Source organism: Puma concolor, chromosome D1 (genome assembly GCF_028749965.1).
Source record: "Puma concolor isolate L17-30 chromosome D1, mPumCon1.1.hap2, whole genome shotgun sequence".
Lineage (NCBI taxonomy): Eukaryota > Metazoa > Chordata > Mammalia > Carnivora > Felidae > Puma > Puma concolor.
Genome location: NC_141676.1, coordinates 62,374,001 through 62,392,894, shown reverse-complemented (window position 1 = coordinate 62,392,894; position 18,894 = coordinate 62,374,001). Strand labels below are relative to the sequence as shown.

Sequence of the window (18,894 nt, the reverse complement as noted above, 5' to 3'; positions counted from 1 at the left end):
GTAGAGAGAGAGGGAGACACAGAATCAGCAGCAGGCTCCAGGCTCCGAGCTGTCAGCACAGAACCCGACGCAGTGCTGGAACTCACAAACTGAGATATCATGACCTGAGTTGAAGTCGGACACTCAACTGACTGAGCCACCCAGATATCCTCTGAAAATAATATTGAAAAAAACTAAGGTTCAAAATTAACATAATTGAGACCCACAGAAAGTGCTAAGATTTACAAAGGTTTTTTTTTTTTTTTACTTGTTTTAGTTGCATTAGCAGTAAGACCAAGCAGGAAATGAGTGTCTTGTTTGATTCTTATAATGGTTAGAGAAAGCAGAACAACTCCTTCCCTCATCATTGGCCACCAGCCCCAGCTGGACTATTATTTCTTATTCTTCCATGATAGCTGATTGTCCAGCATCTTTTTTTTTTTTTTTTTTTTTGAGGCAGTAGACCTTTATAGCTCTGGCTTTTAAAGCTTTGCCTACACTAAAAGTACCAGAAGAAATTACTGCTTACCTTTGTGGCTTGGAATTGCCTCAACTTCAAAACCTTGCAGAGATACCTGGGTGGTTCAATTAGTTGAGCTTCTGAGTTTTGGTTTTGGCTCAGGTCATGATCTCATCGGGAGATCGGCCCCCACATTGGACTCCATGCTGCCAGCACAGAGCCTGCTTGGGATTCTCTCTTTCCCTCTCTGCCCCTCCCCCACTCACGTGCACACATGCACACACTCATGCTCTCTCTCAAAATAAATAAATAAACTTAAAAATAAAAAATAAAATCCTTGGAAATGATAGATGTTAGATATACCTGTCCCTTGTTAGTAGTCAGAACTACCCAAAGGTGGAATGCTATATTTCAGGGGTAGTGGTTCTCAGTCTTTAAATATTTTAAAGCAAAGACCAGAGAACCACTTGGTTGTCTATTCTTTTTTTCTTTTTTTTTTTTTTTAATTAACGTTTATTTATTTTTGGGAAAGAGAGAGACAGAGCATGAACGGGGGAGGGGCAGAGAGAGAGGGAGACACAGAATTGGAAACAGGCTCCAGGCTCTGGGCCATCAGCCCAGAGCCCGACGCGGGGCTCGAACTCACCGACCGCGAGATCGTGACCTGGCTGAAGTCGGACGCTTAACCGACTGCGCCACCCAGGCGCCCCAGTTGTCTATTCTTTTCTAATCTTGATTGCTTATAAGTCTAAATTTAAAACAATGTATTAAAGTTAACAGATTTGGGGGAGGCACCTGGATGGCCTAGTTGGTTAAGCATCCGACTCAGTTTCGGCTCAGGTCATGATCTCATGGTTCGTGGGTGCGAGCCTCATGTCCGGCTCCATGCTGACAGCACAGAGCCTGCTTGAGATCCCCTCTCTCTAGCCCTCTATCACTGCCCCTCCCCTGCTCTTTCTCTTTCTCCCAAATAAATAAAGTTAAATTTTTGAACACATGTCTCAACTTCTAGGATATTTTAGCCATGTCCAAAGGCAAGATACTGAGAAATAAAGATGCCAGTCCTTCAGTGGCTGTAAAAACTCCCTTGAAACTTCCCCTTTCTCTGAGAATAGGAAGGGCAACTGCAGGGTTCTGATTGGAGTCCAACTCTATTAACTATATAGCCCATGACAATTTACTCTAAGGCTGTCTTGTCCACCTGTCCAAAACTGTGTTTCATTACCTGTCATTGCGTCTGAGTCACCAAATCCACATTCTGAATTACCTGCTTGGTCATTGTACTCCCCCCAAGTTCACAGAAGAATTACTAAAATGTGGTCAATAAGCAGTGGTAGTGTGACAAAATCTGTTTGTCTTCCCACCAGCTTATTGAGTGGTAAGAAATTTAGTAAAAGTAGAAGCCATTAGTGAATTTCTGTTCTTTCTCATTCTAATTCAGCCAAGTGAAGAAAATTATACCTGATGTTTTTCTCCTTTAACGATAATAATGGGATGAGACATACAGTATTTGGAGCACATTCTTGAATTATTACATTCTTTATTAATCTCAATTATTTATAGAGGATATCTCAGTCAAAAGTTCTGAAATCAGGGGCACATGAGTTGGTCAGTCAGTTAAGCATCCAATTCTTGATCTCAGCTCGGGTCTTGATCTCAGAGTCATGGGCTCCATGCTGGGTGTGAAGCCTACTTAGAAGAAAAAAAAAAGTTCTGAAATCAGAACAGGGTGATGGCTTAATAATACAATGAGGTAGAATTTAAGAAAAGAGTTTATACTATAATATGGCATTTAAAGATTAAAATGTGAGGGGCGCCTGGCTGGCTAAGTTGTTAGAGCATGTGACTCTTGACCTTGGGGTTGTGAGTTCAAGCCCCAGTTGAGTGTAGAGTTTACTTTAAAAATAATAATAATAATAATTGAAGATTAAAATATGCTTTATGTGGGGCACCTGGGTGGCTCATTTGGTTAAGTATCTGACTTCGGCTCAGGTCATGATTTCTTGGTTTGTGGGTTTGAGCCCTGCGTTGGGCTCTGTGCTAACAGCTCAGAGCCTGGAGCCTGCTTCAGATTCTGTGTCTTCCTCTCTCTGCCCCTCCCCTGCTTGCTCTCTCTCTCTCTCTCTCTCTCTCTCTCTCTCTCACAAAAATAAATAAAAATTTTTTTAAAAAAATGTTTAATAAATAAAATGTGTTTTATGAGTTCCTAATCTTTCATTTGTTGCATGCTTTTTTAGTTTTGTGCCTTTCGATTCTTGATGTTAATAATGCTTACCTGCCCCACAAAAAAGAATTACCAGATCACAAAATAATATAGATAGCAAATAAACATTCTCAAAAATTAAGTATTACTAGTAAATAAATACAAATTAAAATATGAAGCTACCATTTTCCCCTATTAAAAGTTTTCTGTTATTTTCTTAACACAAAAGTGTAATACATCCTCATTGTAGAAAATAAAATACCAGACAGAGAAAGAAGAAGTCACAGTGGCAGCATAATTAACATCTCATTATTTTAGATGCCAATCTTTTTTTCTTTCTGTGTCTAAGATTTATCTGTCATCTCCTATTGATATATGCTTGAACAAAATTTTGTTATTGTAAGTAATATCGCAACAAATACTCTATGCAGTAATCTTTTCTGTTTTTTTTCTTTTTTTCCTGTTTTTCGTTTTTTGCTTTTTGTTGTTTGGTTTTTTTTGCATCTCTGATTATTTTGTTAGGACTAGTTCCTAGAACTGCCATTGCCAGGTCACAGCATATGGATGTTTAAGGCTTTTGATTATCTTCTCCCAAGTTGCTGACCAGAAAGGTTTTGTCAGTCGTGGGAGAGTAGTGGCTCATGTATCTTCTAATCCATGCTGTTTATGTTGGTTTTTTGCCTTCACATTTTGATAACTCTAAAATGCTATCTCATTGTTTCAGTTTTTACTTCTTTGGTTAATCATCGGAACATTTTTGGGGCCCCTGGATGGCTCCATCGGTTAAGCGTCCACCTCTTGATTTCTGCTCAGGTCACGATCTCATGGTTCATGAGATCAAGCCCCACGTTGGGCTCTGCGCCAACAGCATAGAGCCTGCTTGGGATTCTGTCTCTCCCTGCCTCTCTATCTTTCCCTTCCCTGCTCGATCTCTCTCAAAATAAATAAACAAACGTTAAAAAAATAATAATCGGGGGCGCCTGGGTGGCTCAGTCAGTTAAGCGTCTGACTTCAGCTCAGGTCATGATCTCGCAGTTCGTGAGTTTAAGCCCCGCGTGGGGCTCTGTGCTGACAGCTTGGAGCCTGGAGCCTGCTTCAGATTCTGTGTCTCCCTCTCTCTCTGCCCTTCTCCTGCTCACACTCTGTCTGTTTCTCTCTCTCTCTCAAGAAATAAACACTAAAAATAATAATAATAATCAGAACATATTTTACAAGTCCTACCAAAATAGTACAAATTAAAGAAAAATCTTCATTGTCAAATTATTAAAGAGAAAACAAACAACACACACCAAAATATTCAACAACAAAAAAGCAGTTAAATAAAAACTGATAACTTCTTTTTTTTTTTTAAGTTTATTTTATTCATTTTGAGAGAGAATAGGGGAAGGGCAGAGAGAGGGAGAGACAGAATCCCAAGCAGGCTCCGCATTGTCAGCACAGAGCCCTACACAGGGCTTGATCTACCCCTCCCTGGCAAAGTGGGACTTTCCGTAGCCTGATTTTCAAAATAAAGAATACAACATCTAAAAACAAAAAATGCAATTTATTCTGCATGGTGATAGGTGATTTTTAATATCTCATAATTTTTAATAATTTGCCACATTTTTTGTCACATTTTTTATAATTAACATACCACATTTGTGAAGAAAACACATTTAAATACATTGCATACATGGTGCAAGAAAGGAGAGGTAACTGTCCACAATTTCTGTATCATTTATTCTAAAGATTATATTAAAAATTTGATTTTGAAACCACGTCAACAGATAACATAAATAATATTCTGGTAAGCAGTTAAATAGCCAGTCGCCAAAATGTTAAAAGTTCCACTTGCTTGAGAAGCTGACAATTGTTGGAATCCTCTGAACGTGTGAGATTGTTTATAGTTTTTTCCTTTTTAGGTTGCTGCTGTTGATCTTCTGGTTCCTGGAGTTGGAGAGCTCTTTGGAGGAAGCCTCAGAGAGGAACGGTACCATTTCTTAGAGCAGCGACTGGCCAGGTAATGATCAGACCTAAAAGAAACAAAGTTCAGAAATTGATGATGACGCAGTCTTGGCAAAGTAACAGAGAAGAGTGAATGAGCCTCAGCGCCTGACTGACCTGGATCTCAGATTCTTTGTGACCTTGAGCAAGTTGTTATGTGACTTCTCTGAGTTTCCCTGTCTTAAAGATTGGAACTGTTATGTGAAATAAGGCCATAGTGTTACTTGTCCACTAATTTGTATGTGTCTCTCCCTATGGAAATTGCTTTAAAAATTTTTTTTTAATGTTCATTGATTTATTTTGAGAGAGAGAGTACAAGTGAGGGAGGGGCGCAGAGAGAGAGGGAGAGAGAATCCCAAGCAGGCTCCACAATGTCAACGCAGAACCCGACACGGGGCTCCATCCCATGAATTATTTGATCATGTGCTGAGCTCAAATCAAGAGTCAGACGCTTAAGCACTGAGCCACCCAGGCACCCCAGAAATTGCTTTTTTAAAAGTTAATGATAGAAGCCAACCTTAAAGCTTGTCCTTCATTTTTTGTCTTCTCTGTGTACTTTTTTATTTACTCTAAATTATGATTGCGGACATAAACAAAGACTCCTATAGGGGCATAAAGACAGACTCTGAACCAGAGAAAGGATAAAGCTGGAGAAAGAAAGATACTAAAAATATCCACTAAACTAACATTTAGAATAAGCAGTTTTCCCTTCCTTGGGTTTTCTGCTATGTAAGGGTCTTGATTAAGCTATTTGAATAACTTATTTTAACTTGCTGTTTGAGACCTAGAAATTAATCCATAAAACGCAGAAAATGTTTTGGAGATGAGAAGTAGAGAATTGTGTTTCTAATTGAACTACCACTCCTATGCATGCGTGGTTTGCCAACAAACCACAATGACTTCCTAAACTAACCAAGGTTATAAACTTCTGTTTTCCATGGTTTCCACTTTTGCTGTGCCAGACTTTAAAAAAAAAAAAGTTTTTCCCATGCTGAAGGCTTAATCCCACTCTCCTACTCTCCAGATAATACTGGGTTTCAGAGTAACCTGGAAAAGCCATAATACTTTGAAAATATCCTGTAAAATTAGCCATTTGTAAGTTCTTCTTTTCCTAGTGGAGAAATGCTTAAAAAGTTGATGTTTTTTCCAAGATCCCAACCTATAAATCTGTTAGGTAACTTGGTTTTGTAATCCCAATCATTTGAACTGCTCTATTTGGTCAGGGTCCAGAAGAAAAGGAATAAATATGTTCTGGGAGGCTTCTTTTTTGTTAGTTAGGCCCCTAATTCCTTACTACTATAATGTTAGAAAGTCCTGGGAAAATTGTGGAATTGAAGTAAAGGTCAAACTCCTTAGATGGAAAGAATTTTAAGATTCTCTGGGTTTTTTTTAAGCACAATAAAAATCACACATGGCAAGAAACCTCATCTGTTGAAAGATTAATTGGTCTGTTTTCTTTGCTTGCTTCCTTCCTTCAGGAAACCTTTCCTCATAACATTACATGTTTACCTAATATCTGATTATATCCAAATTTATCTTTCCTAATGAAATGGTTATATGTGTTTCCCTATCTTAGGGATATATCTGTGACTTCTGTTCATGTTTTCTGTATATCTGGTTTTTTCATAGTCTTTATCACTTCAGATGCACTGTGATCCCAAACATTTTTTTAAAAAGCTGAAATTACTTTTTTTTTAAGATTTTATTTTTAAGTAATCTGTACACCCAACGTGAGTCTCAGACATAACTACACCGAAGTCAAGAGTCGCACACTCCACCGACCGAGCCAGCCAAGCTTTAAAGGGCTGAAATTAATTTTCATGAGTACTAAGAGCTTAAAACTTTATTAGCGTTTTTCAAATTGGCCAGAAAACAATTTTCAACCATATTCTGGAGGCAGAATCTATATTATTATTTCAATGTTACAGAATGAAAGTTGTGTCTTTGTGTTCTATCTGTGTGCCTCCCAGCACCCATAATTATGGTGCTTTTCTTATGTCACAGGACAGTAAGCTCATCTGACATGGACCCCTTCTTTTGGGCTCTGGACTATACTTCCTGTAGCATTTGTTGTCTCTGCCACTCACTTGATAACACCTTAGACTATTGGATACGTTAGCTTTCTTACCATATTAAAGGTTCAGCTTCTCAACTGTATTGCATGTTCTTTGAGAGCACAGGTTTTTGTGTGTACTTCTTTATAAAGAGCACTTTGCATACAACCCAGAATAAATGTTTGGTGGTTAGTATCTTTATCTTCTTGCCATTCTCTGAAAGAATTTTGTTATTTTCCTCTTACAGATCAGGACTAACGGAAGCCTACCAATGGTAAGAATGTGACCCTTAATCATTCTTATTATAGCTGTTTGGTCTGATTGTTACACAAGTTTTACGTGTATTCCCAAGGCACTGTGAAACATTGTTAAGAAAAATGAATAGTTCAGTTCTCAGATTATTTATTGTCTTTGAATCCTGGAAAAATAGTAATGATAGTGGCTGCCATTTATTTATTACTTATTGGGTGCTGCTGGATAACTGTGTTAAAATTTTAATGTATATTTTCTTATGTAATTATCATAACACCCTGCGAGTTGGTTACTATTCTTATCTCCTTTTTATTACCCCTCCAGACCTAAGGTCTAGAGATATTAACTAACTTAACCAAGAGCACACAGAAACATGGAGCTGGGGCTTTTTTCCTAACCATTATGCTTCAGTTTCTCTGTGTGTGAAATTAGAGTTTGAGCGAAGTGATCCCTAAAGTCTGTAGAAATCTGTGCTGTGTAGGAAAGAGCACTTGTCTGCATTCATACATTTACTTCTCCAGAATTGCTCTGGTTTTCTTTCTGCAAACCCTTTCTTCAAGTACTTTTGAATACATACAAATTATGTACTTATATTTTTATATAGTAACTTTCCTTCAGGATCTTGGTGTAATAATACCAACAATATTATTAATTCTTCTGCTATCCTCAGGAGAAGGAAGGGTCAAATTGTACACTTGCCTTTTGAAATACCTAGATTACAGAAGGGCAGAAGCCTAAAATGATGTGCAGGTCATGACCCTTAAATGCCTTATTATTTACCAATAGTGACTTTATTTTCTTATTTTTTATTTTTTCAATATATGAAGTTTATTGTCAAATTGGTTTCCATACAACACCCAGTGCTCATCCCAAAAGGTGCCCTCCTCAATACCCATCACCCACCCTCCCCTCCCTCCCACCCCCCATCAACCCTCAGTTTGTTCTCAGTACCAATAGTGACTTTAGACATACTTAATCTCTCTGAGTCTTAGTTTTCTTGGCTCTGAAATGGGATGATAATATCAACTTAAGAGGATTATTGTGAGGATGAAATGAAATAATATAGGGTAAGTATCTACCTAGAATAGAACCTCAGTAAAAGCTAGTTTCCTTTCCCCTTTCCTTTGTTCTGAGTCTCGCTATGAGGTAGATGAGCCTCCTGATTGAGCAAGCTTATGCGTTTTGCCTGTTTTTGTCTGTCTACAAGATAATCTTCATAGTATGCAAAAACTAGCTAAATACAAATTTTAATTGTTTGTTAAATAAATGTAGGCCTTTCTGGTCTTACTCATTTCAGTACTATTCTTGTCCCAGCTAAAGTTTTCAAACTCTTAAGATCTCTAAATATAAATCTCTGTTATTCTACTCTGCTTCCTTTTATCTGGTAATCACAGTATTTTAAAGGTGGAAGGGATTTTAGAAATCTTCAAGTCTGCGATCTCTGCTAGTGTTCCACTACATTGTGAGTAACCACCCCAGGTGTCTAAAGATTTTGCTCACTTCCTATTTCTCCGTGCCATATGCAAATAACATCTGTAACTAGTTCCACGAATTTTTGTGCCATCTCTTCTGTAACCTGGCTGCCGTAGAATCAGTTTAACAACAATCTAACAAATACATATTCCTTCGAAAACTTGTTTTTTAGAAGTGGATTTTTCTATATATCAAAGCAAGGGCAAGAAAAATGCTACAGACTAAATCCATCTGCTGAATTCAGTTTCCAGCCATTTATGCCAGTGTTTTGACATCGATGTATGAGAAATTTAGAGCCAGCTGAAACTATTGCTGGACTTTTAGCAGCCAGCCCAGATCCTGCAGGTGTTTGTGGCAGGTGGCTTGATAGGCCTTTCATCTCATTTTCTCAGTATATCAAAGTATGCCCTGCCCCCATGCCTTGTAAACTTGAAGTTAATTCAGCTACCAAACATTTCATTTACTCAAGATTGTGCTTTTTCCATTATTCCTGATAGTTCTTACTGGTCTGAAGTTTTATACTAGATACTCCTGTTCATTGATCCCTCGCTTGGTGGTAACTCACCCAGTTGCAATTCCTCTTTTATTTTAGAAAGATCCATATTCAATCTTAATTGCCTAAAATACCAATACATGTGGTCATTATTACTGATAGTGGGTAAATTAGGTAATAGTCTTTATTCTTGAGGATCCAAATGACTACCGGCTGTGGCACTTAAGTTTTATTCTGGAAATGATTTTACAAATCATTCAAGAAGCTATAAAGAAATCCCCCACCAAATGACATAATAAAAATACCTGTAAAGTCTTCCTCCTCCTTCCTTTCCTAAAATAAATTTATGACAAGCCCGTGTATTGAAATCTGAGTTTGAATCATGGCTGTATCATTTTCTAGCCACATGATTTTAAATGGGAATAGAATTAGTATAGCTAGGTTTTGTAGGCTATCTAGCCTTCCAGAAAAATGGATTTGGACATACTATACTAGGTTTGAAGCACAGGACTGGAAATTTCACTCTAGCGTTCAAGAGTATATTTTTGTGCCTTCAGACAACAAATCTTCATGGAGGAAGCATCTACTCCAGAGCAGACAGTAGAGATAAAATGGTTGAATAAGGCACAGTTCCTGTTCTTGATAGAGCTTACATTTTATCATTTTATAGGGTATCATTTTATAACCTATCAGGCAAAACTCTTCACTCTTCTCTCTGTATTGAACAACATGATTTTAGTAGGGAAAAAAAAGCATTAACAAACAAAAATAGAAGAAGAATATATTTTCAAGAAAATTAATAAAGTTATTAGAACATTTTCTGTAGCCTCATGAGGCAAATTTTCTGCATATAAGTACATAAATAACTTAAAAAGGATCAAGTGACCAAAGCCTATGAATGCATGACAGGAATGCTATTTGAGTTACCTTGGACAGCTCATTATAACTTGTTCTTCACCTGTCTTTGGAGGGAAAAGATTTGTTTACTACTGTGATGTAGATCATGGTGCCTGGGTGGCTCAGTTGATTGAGTACCAGACTCTTGATTTCAGCTCAGGTCATGATCTCATAGTTTGTGAGATCAAGTCTCATGTTGGGCTCTGCTCTGACAGCACGGAATCTGCTTGGGATTCATTCTCTCTCTCTCTCTCTCTCTCTCTCTGTCTCTCTCTCTCTCTCTCTCTCTTTCTGTCTCAAAATAAATAAACATTTTTAAAAAATGATGTAGATGGTAACAAATGGCTGCAAAATATTTTTGAAATGTAAAATTCTATCATGACATCTGATACAATACAGCATCTAATAGGTGATGATTCTCTTTTCAAAATCAGGTATCTGGACCTCCGTCGATTTGGATCTGTACCACATGGAGGCTTTGGGATGGGATTTGAACGCTATCTGCAGTGCATCTTGGGAATTGACAATATCAAAGATGTTATCCCTTTTCCAAGATTTACTCATTCGTGTGTTTTATAGCTGGAAGACCAGTTAAAGAAAATCACCCTGTGCCAGAGGTACTGCGTGTGAATGTGCATATAAGAGAATACATGTTTGAAGTATAGAAATGCAAAAGTTTTCAATATGTAATTGTCATGCCCTAAGATATGACCTATAAAAAATAGAAGTGATCATGATTTTCTTAGAGAGTTGAGAGCAATTCATGGAAAAATGAACTCTCTCAAAAAGATACTTGCAGCAGGTAGAATCTCAAAATCTATTATGTCAATTAAGAAGAAATGAAGAAACTGAACTGTGGTCTCAGAGGTCCTTTCAGACTCTTAAGACAGGATGAGATCGTGTGTTTTACTTTGTCTTTAATCATTAGAGCACTGCTCTTTGTGACCTCTGAGAAACAACTAGGAGCTAAAGATAAAATGTTGGATCTTTTCTCCCTTTCCAATTAATCTATGATAAATGCCTATCTTATTCTCACCGTTTTACTAAACATTACAGAAGAAAATATTCCTTTTGGGGTCTTTTTTGAGTTAATATTAAGTTAATGTTCTGAATTGAAATCTTTCATCAGACGGGGTGCAAAAAGTCACATTTAATAACTGCTGATCTTTAAGTATAAAAATAGCAAATGGGATGTATTAATTATTTAAACTAATGACTGTTGTAGTTTATAGTAGATGTTTGTAACTTCTCTAATAATAAAATAGATTTTTGATACCTCTGAAAGAAAAATACAGATATATTTTTAAATTCCATTTGACCTTTCCACAGTGAAAAGTGGAAGAAGGTATTTCCAGTGTAAGATGAGCATGCAAATGTAGCTAAACCTGAAGGACGGGTAATTTTGGACTCAAAAGGCAATATTGTCTATTAGAGTTTTTGTGAGGATTGCTGATTTGGGAATCTGAGACCTGACAACTGTAGCACTTTATGTGTATGATTTGGACAAGCCGTTTACTCTGTATGAGCTCATACATCATTTTCCTCAGAGTTGATACAACAATTACATGAAAGTGTGTGTGTGTGCATGTGTGTGCACGCACACACACGCACGCTTAAAACTGAAATACTACACAAATTTTTTTTAACTCTTGTAGTCTTCATTGAGTTACATATCTATGGACTTACAGCCAAATTATATGCTCAGTAGAATTTATATGTATCAAATAATGGTAAATGGCATGCATGCCTAAATAATCAATTTTCTAAGTCTCATTAGATAACTTATCTGAGGTTATTTCCTGATGAGTTTGTATGTGGACTTTATTTTATCCTAACCCAAAGCAAATGACTGAAAGGAACTGCCAAACCTTAGAGCTGGAAATCACAGAAGCCACTAAGATGTTCTCATGACCAAACTTCTGCCTGATGCAGAGAGAGCCTATACCTGGGCAGGCACTTGTTGGCAAAGAGCTCAGTATCCCACAAAATAGCTCATTCCATTTCTGAATCTGTCTCATTTTTCGTTTTTGCAGAGCTAAAATATGCTTCCCTAGAACTTTAATCCCCTGGGCTCAGATACCAAGTTTAGGGCAGGACAAAAGAGATAATTAGAGCTTTCATAAGGCTTGCCTCAATCATGGGCTAGAGAGATAAATTCATTTGTTTGTGTAACAGATATTATTTGAGCTTACTCAGTATGCCAAGAATGGGGCTAGGTGGTAAATAAATGATAGTGAACAAAAGAGAAATGACCCATGCCTTCATGGAATTTACAGTCTATTAGAGAAGATACACAATCAGTAAGCAAACAAATGTATTTCAAAATATGACATATGCTATAATATGTTATAAAGAACAGGGCAAGCATAGGGGCGCCTGGGTGGCTCAGTCGGTTGAGCATCCGACTTCGGTTCAGGTTATGATTTCGCGGTCTGTGAGTTTGAGCCGCGCGTCGGGCTCTGTGCTGACAGCTCAGAGCCTGGAGCCGGCTTCGGATTCTGTGTCTCCCTCTCTCTCTGCCCCTCCCCCGCTCATGCTCTGTCTCTCTCTCTGTCAAAAATAAATAAACATAAAAAAAATTTAAAAAAAAAAAAAAAAGGAACAGGGCAAGCATAGATAACTTTGCTAGAGAAGGTATCTCTGAAAAGGTGATATTTAACCTTAGACCTGGAAGATAAATGCAGAAACCATTTTAAAACATTTGCAACATCAGTCAGTATTGATTTGACATTCAAGTCTTGATACTGTATTAATTTTGTGAAGTGAGAATCAGAGACTCTCACAGGCCCCCAACCTGAAGCACTAATATTTTCCCAGGCTCTCGGGCATCATGTCTCCAGTGATTTTTGAGGAACCAGATAGAATTATAATGTTAATATGATGGTGGGGCATCAAAAATAACAGTGATAGAAAGAACAGTGAATCACAGAAACCCCAGGTGCTGATCCCAGAGCCACCATTGATTTAGTGGAGAGTGTTAATCTGGTACGATCATCTTTGTGCCCTCCAGTTATTTCACCTGCAGAACTATCATTTCGAAATAGATCAACTCTAAGGATTCTTTTTCTATCTCTTAATCTTTCAGGAATCTGTGCTGGAGATAGTCACTAATAACAATCGATTTAGAGTCTAACTTATACACTTGATTTTTAGCACATGTCAGGTCTCTGAAAATGTACAATGAAGTCAAATCACTGAAAGTTCTGCAAGACTTCGGTATGTTCATTGTGTGTGTGCGTGGGGTGGGAGAAGGTCCTCCTCAAATAAACATCGTTCTTGCCTTTTTGGTAAGTTTCAGCAGTGTATTTCCCAACTTTCATACTTACTTGTTCTTTTCCTCTATGGTTGATCACACAGTGAGTATCTGGTTGAAGCCAAACACTTGCCACTCATCACAAGCCTCAAAATTGACATCTCTGACTCATTACTTTTACCGATAATTGAGCAACAGCAAATACTGGTGTCAGACAAAGATCATGAAAATGCCAAAACTAAACTTGCCGGCAGGGCAGACGGCATCTACAGGGAAAACTTTAAAATGCCCACTTGTCAGCTGCTATATGAATATCCAGATTCTGCAGAGAAGCAGCATTGTAGAATCCTGTGTAGAATGAATAAAAGTCAAGGACTACCCACGCTATAATATTATTCTTATAGGGCTTAAACTGTGAGTTAAAAGGTGATTTGAGGGTGTTAACTTCTGCTTGAGTAACCAGTTTCCAATGAGGGAAAAATCAGATTCTGTTTTCCCAAGATTTCCAAACGTCACCTCAAAATAGCAACCCCAGCCACCCAAGAAAGAGTGTGTGTATTTTAAAACTTAGAAATGGTTTTTCCATCATTAATTTCCATTCTCATTTCAAATTTTGCATTAGGTGGGGAAAAATAGTTACTTTCCATCTGGCTGTCCTCTGGCCTGGTGAGGTTGTGCTTCTATTTATTCATTCATTCATGTATTTTTTTGGTCTCACAAGAACTTAATTGTGTGAGTGATCCATTCCAGATCTAGACATAATTCTCCCACCCTCTGACCCAGCCCAGAGACTGACTGTCACAGAACAGCAAAGGGACTGTTTGACCTTTTGTCCCTCTCAGACAGTATCTGCCAGAAGCGTCCCTCTACAATGTTATACATTCATTCCCTCTATAAATCGAATCTGGACATTCAAGCATGACTGAACAGGCACTGAAGATGCAATTGGTGAGATGGATTAACTCTACTCTTCTTTAAATCTCTTGTTTCAGATAATTATAGATAAAAGATGCTTATTTGGATCGGATTGCTATTTATTCATATATTTATTTTAGTAAGTGGTGAGGCAAGAACATAAAAATGCGGAGTTGAAAGACAAATTGGCCTGGATTGAATTGATAAGAAATGCGTGGGGCTTGTTGGCTTCTGATCAATATTTGTATTCAGTCTGCAATCTTAAGTATGTATAATAAAAAGAAAACAGGTGGGAGTAATATCTGACTGTAGTTTCTTCCCAGTGTATAGTCCAAATTAAAAGGCATTCAGGACAAAAAATAACCTTAATCACCTGACACAAAAATGATTACGATCTGTCCACAAGACAGATCTTATTAGATCATGACCAACACACCTCCAGAAACTTACACATTCTGCCATTACTGGAGTCCTGAATTACTCCTCTGATCAGCTAAGGTCCCAGGTAGCTCTTGGGCATTCTAGTTAGCTCCAGTTTGGTTTGGAGTCCAGTGAATTTACAAGCACTATTAGCACACTGTGTGGGAGTTTCCAGGGGAACTTTGTAAAGAAGTCAGGAGTTTGGGTGGTTCTTAAACTGTCATTGAGGCAGCTATTGAGTTAACATAGTTCATGACTCTTCTGTAACTTCCTGCTACATCTTTACTGTTCATAATTATTATTAGTAATATGACTATCAATTGAACATTGCTTTACAGTTTACAGAATTTTTTAATGTATTCACAATGTATTATGAACCTTGTTCTTTTGTAGCTTACTATGCCTCAAATTCATTTGGTTTAATAAAAGATTAGTTTGTTATGAAGATTGGTTATTAGGAATTCCTAATATCAAGGGAGAGTAAGACGGCAAATAAAGTCCACCACTCTTAGCCTCCAGAGAAACTGAAAGCACAGAGCTTTATGGTAACCAAAGAAGTTTGTATCTTAAGCCTCAGAGTTTAGTGGACATGTTGCAAAACACACACTTTGGCCTCTGATTTCCTTGTTTTACACAGGGGGGAGAGTTGAGAGGGTGAGGGAAATGACGGTCGAGTTCAAATGCATTCTAGTACAGAGAAGCACTGGAATAAAGGGCCCTGGACCCAGCAGTGTACTTAAGCTCACTGTGTCTCTCTCTCTCTCTCTCTCTCTTTTTTTTTTTTTTTTTTTATGTGTTTATGCTCATATTTGCCTTACTTACCCTCCTCTTAGGATCATCCTAGAATATACATGGAAAGATAGATGCAGGAACTTTGGTGGGAATTATTAATATCCTCCCCCAAAGTGATCAGCCTTTGATATGTCAAGATGATGCTCTGAGAATAGAAACGTGGTAGGCCCATCCAGCACAGGTTTTATCATGCTACAAATACACATATGCACAGCTAGAACTGTATTCTGCAAAACCTGGGCCATTTGCAGCTGTGACTCTTTGACTTATAACCTTCTCTGCACACTGGTTCAACAATAACTGCTTTGCTCTTTTCCTAGGATCCTGGATTTGAAAATCTCTTAAAGATCATATTTCTTCCCCTGTCTGTGATGTATAAACTGCCCTCTCTTGTATTTTCCCAGCTCCTGGTAGTTTACCCTGTCCCTTCAGTGAATAGGAGCTCTCTACTTAAGGGAGAACTTTTGCTATCCTTGGAGAATTCTGACCTGATAATACCCAAACCTGCCTCTCTCTAGCAAATGTAATAAGGAACACAGGAACACCATTTCTTCTCCCCAGCCTTCTCTTCTCCAAGATAGAATCTCCGGGGCTGCACCCCACTAGGTTATTCATCGGGCAGTGTATTCTTAAAGTGGGCCTTTCTCTTGGTAGAGGAATGCTTCCCTCCACTGTCCACTCAGCTACTACCCAAGTATGCTGAGATACTGGTTTTGATACTAGAAGAGCTTAAAAGTCTCCAGTGCCTCCCTTCCAGCTGTCTTACATCCTCTAGTGGTTGCCTGTATACGTAATAACTGCTGAGGAATCTTAATTACGGTTTCAAAATGTTCAGGGCAATCCCATCCCCCTTCATTTGGGGATTGCAAAAATGGATTTGGGTCACATACACATTTGTTGTTGAAGAACATTAACTTTTTTCACTGAAGATTTCCACCAATTCACATGATCTTTGCAGTGTCCCAAAAGGCAGGAACTCATTCCTGTACAGTTAGGATATAGCTGGCCAGTGATCTCTTTAAGTGTGATTTCCATCTTCTACATTCTGTACTAAAGGTTTTCACATCGGGAAACTGTTGGGTCATATTCCTGCCAGAAAATGTGGTGGAGGTTTAGTGTGTTGGAAAAGATATTAGACAAAGAAAAGACCTTTTCTTTTTTTCTTTTCTTTTTTCTTTTTTTTTTTTTTTTTTTTTTGAGAGAGAGTGTGGGGGTGGGGGGTGTGTATGCACACAAGCTGGGGAGGGGCAGAAGGAGAGAGAGGGAGACAATGTCAAGCAGGCTGCACACTCACTGCGGAGCCTGGAGATCAGCTCAGGGCTCATTCTCACCGTGAGATCATGACCTGAGCTGAAATCAAGAGTTGGATGCTTAACCCACTGAGCCTCCCAGGCGCCCCTCTGATTGAAGTCTTGACGCTCTGCTTTTGAACTGCGGAACCTTGAGCAAGTGATTTTATCTCTGGGTTTGGATAGGCATCTGCAGAATGAGGGTAGTGCTTATCTTACAAGTGTTGTGAGAAACAAAACTGTGTGAAAGGGTTCCCTGAACTGAAAAGACTGCACAAATATAAGATCTCCTGAGGGAAACCTTTTTAAAACTCAAAAAAAAAAAAAAAAAAACTGTATCAACTAAAATATCTATTGCATGTTGAATGAAATAGTTTATAGCCATCAAAAATTATGAGTGAAAATGTGTTCAAAAAATGTTAAATTGTAGTTTACAGTTACCAGTAGTGTAAAACCTGTGTACATGGACTAGAAGCATACGGGAAAAAAATGAGATCAGCTATTTCAGGGCAGTGGAATTGAGTGACTTTTTCTTTTAAAACCTCTTTGGTGTGTTCAGTTCAGTTCAGTAAACTTACTGAGCACTCAAACTGCCAGGTGCAGTGCTAGACTCTGCACATACAGAGATAAGTAGGACATGCGCCTTGCCTCAGGGACTCCCATTGCAGATGGTCTTGGCCAGAGTTTATTGTGAATAAGAATCACCTGGGGAGCTTATTAAAAATTTCAGGGGGCGCCTGGGTGACTCAGTGGGTTAAGCATCCAACTCTTGATTTCGGCTCAGGTCATTGATCTCACAGTTCATGAGATTGAGCCCCCATATTGTGCTGTGCTCTCTCAGTGTGGAACCTGATTGGGATTCTCTCTCTCCCTCTCTCTCTACCCCTCCCCTACTCACGCACACATGCGCTTCCTCTGTCCCTCTCTCTCTGTCTCCCCCAGAGTAAATAAACTTAAAAAAATTATTTAAAAATTTTCAGATTACCTTGGTTCTACCATAGAAAGTCTGATTCAGTAGATGGAACAGCCCGCAGTTTGCGTTTCTTAAACAGTCACCCTGAGTGATCCGAATGTAGGTGGTTTAATTCCATGCTGTGAGAAAGCTTCAGGGAGGTTTTAATATTTTTACAGTAAAAGGTAATAATTACACAAATCTGCTCATTGAAGAACATACTATTTTTGATTGTTCTGCCTGCACCTTGGAGCTGGTTTTTTATGCCTCTGTACCAAGGAGGGAAAGCCAGCCCACAGAGTGATGTTACTCTTAAATCCATGCAGCATGAAGCCTTCCACACCTCTTGACCTAGATCTGTTTTCCTCCCTTTCTTGTCCACTGCCTCCCCCATGTTTTTTCCCCCTGTGCATCTGTATCTCTCCCGCTCTGATTCTTCCAATGCCCAGTAATATATCAACATCCAGATTCTTCCCCTTCCTTTTTCCAGCCTATCCCCCCCGCCAACCAGACATGTCAATTTTATTGAAACAAACATGTCTGCTTTACTAACTTGTTCTGGAAGGCTCTTATGTATGGTTAGTATTTCTCAGAAAACTTAGGAGTGGGCTATTCACTGATCAACAACCACAAAATTATCATGTGTGGAAACTTCTGTGTTTTGGTGCTTGACTGTCGCATAGCTCTTGATTAACTTTTTTCCATTGGGTTAGCCGTCCTCAACAGATTGCTGTCCTGCCCGTCGAGCTGGAGTATACCCTGCATTCTGACACAGCACTGCTTGTCTCCACATGCCTGTGGATGGGCTTGGGTGGCTTTCCCAGGCGACACACCTGTCACCACTTAGTCACCTAGAATCAAAATAATACAACTCTAATCACACTGAGGCTGTGAGGCTTTATTTTAGGAGGGGTGACACTCCAAAATGCAACTAGCGTTTCTACGTTTTCACATGTTCATGTTACTTGTACTTCAAGATACCAATGGTTGGACAGTGGCTTCCAGAATCGCTCCTTTCATTGTGCTCCCTGAGAACCATATGCAAATACCAGCCATCTTACACTGCCATTTGTCTTCTCTGCAGGAAGGAGAGCTCCCTAACACAAGAGAGACCGCATCCATGTTTGTATCTGCAGTGCCCTGGAGAGTATCCAGCACATAGTGGGTACTCATTAAAAAACTCTTGAGGGGCGCCTGGGTGGCGCAGTCGGTCGAGCGTCTGACTTCAGCCAGGTCACGATCTCGCGGTCCGTGAGTTCGAGCCCCGCGTCAGGCTCTGGGCTGATGGCTCGGAGCCTGGAGCCTGTTTCCGATTCTGTGTCTCCCTCTCTCTCTGCCCCTCCCCCGTTCATGCTCTGTCTCTCTCTGTCCCAAAAATAAATAAATGTTGAAAAAAAAAAAATTAAAAAAAAAAACAAAAAAACTCTTGAATGAATTAGGTGTCATCGAGGTGTCCAAAAAAAACCCAAAAAGAAAAGG

At 38.8% G+C, this 18,894-nt stretch overlaps 1 protein-coding gene across 8 annotated transcripts in view; it reads left to right on the top strand.

The window, feature by feature from the left end:
• The window catches only part of NARS2 (asparaginyl-tRNA synthetase 2, mitochondrial), a 139,646-nt gene extending 121,069 nt beyond the window's left edge, over positions 1–18,577 (top strand). For 6 of the 8 annotated variants that reach the window (XM_086678420.1, XM_086678423.1, XM_086678419.1 and 3 more), the window contains 3 exons: positions 4,544–4,641; positions 6,927–6,953; positions 10,229–13,080. In XM_086678420.1, the coding sequence (XP_086534546.1) occupies positions 4,544–4,641; positions 6,927–6,953; positions 10,229–10,373 (270 nt within the window). In that variant the 3' untranslated portion in view covers positions 10,374–13,080. Of the gene's footprint in view, positions 1–4,543; positions 4,642–6,926; positions 6,954–10,228; positions 13,081–18,499 lie in introns of those variants that run through there. The other 2 variants (XM_086678418.1, XR_015241125.1) reach the window with 2 other exon arrangements.
• The last annotated feature ends 317 nt before the right edge of the window (positions 18,578–18,894 follow it).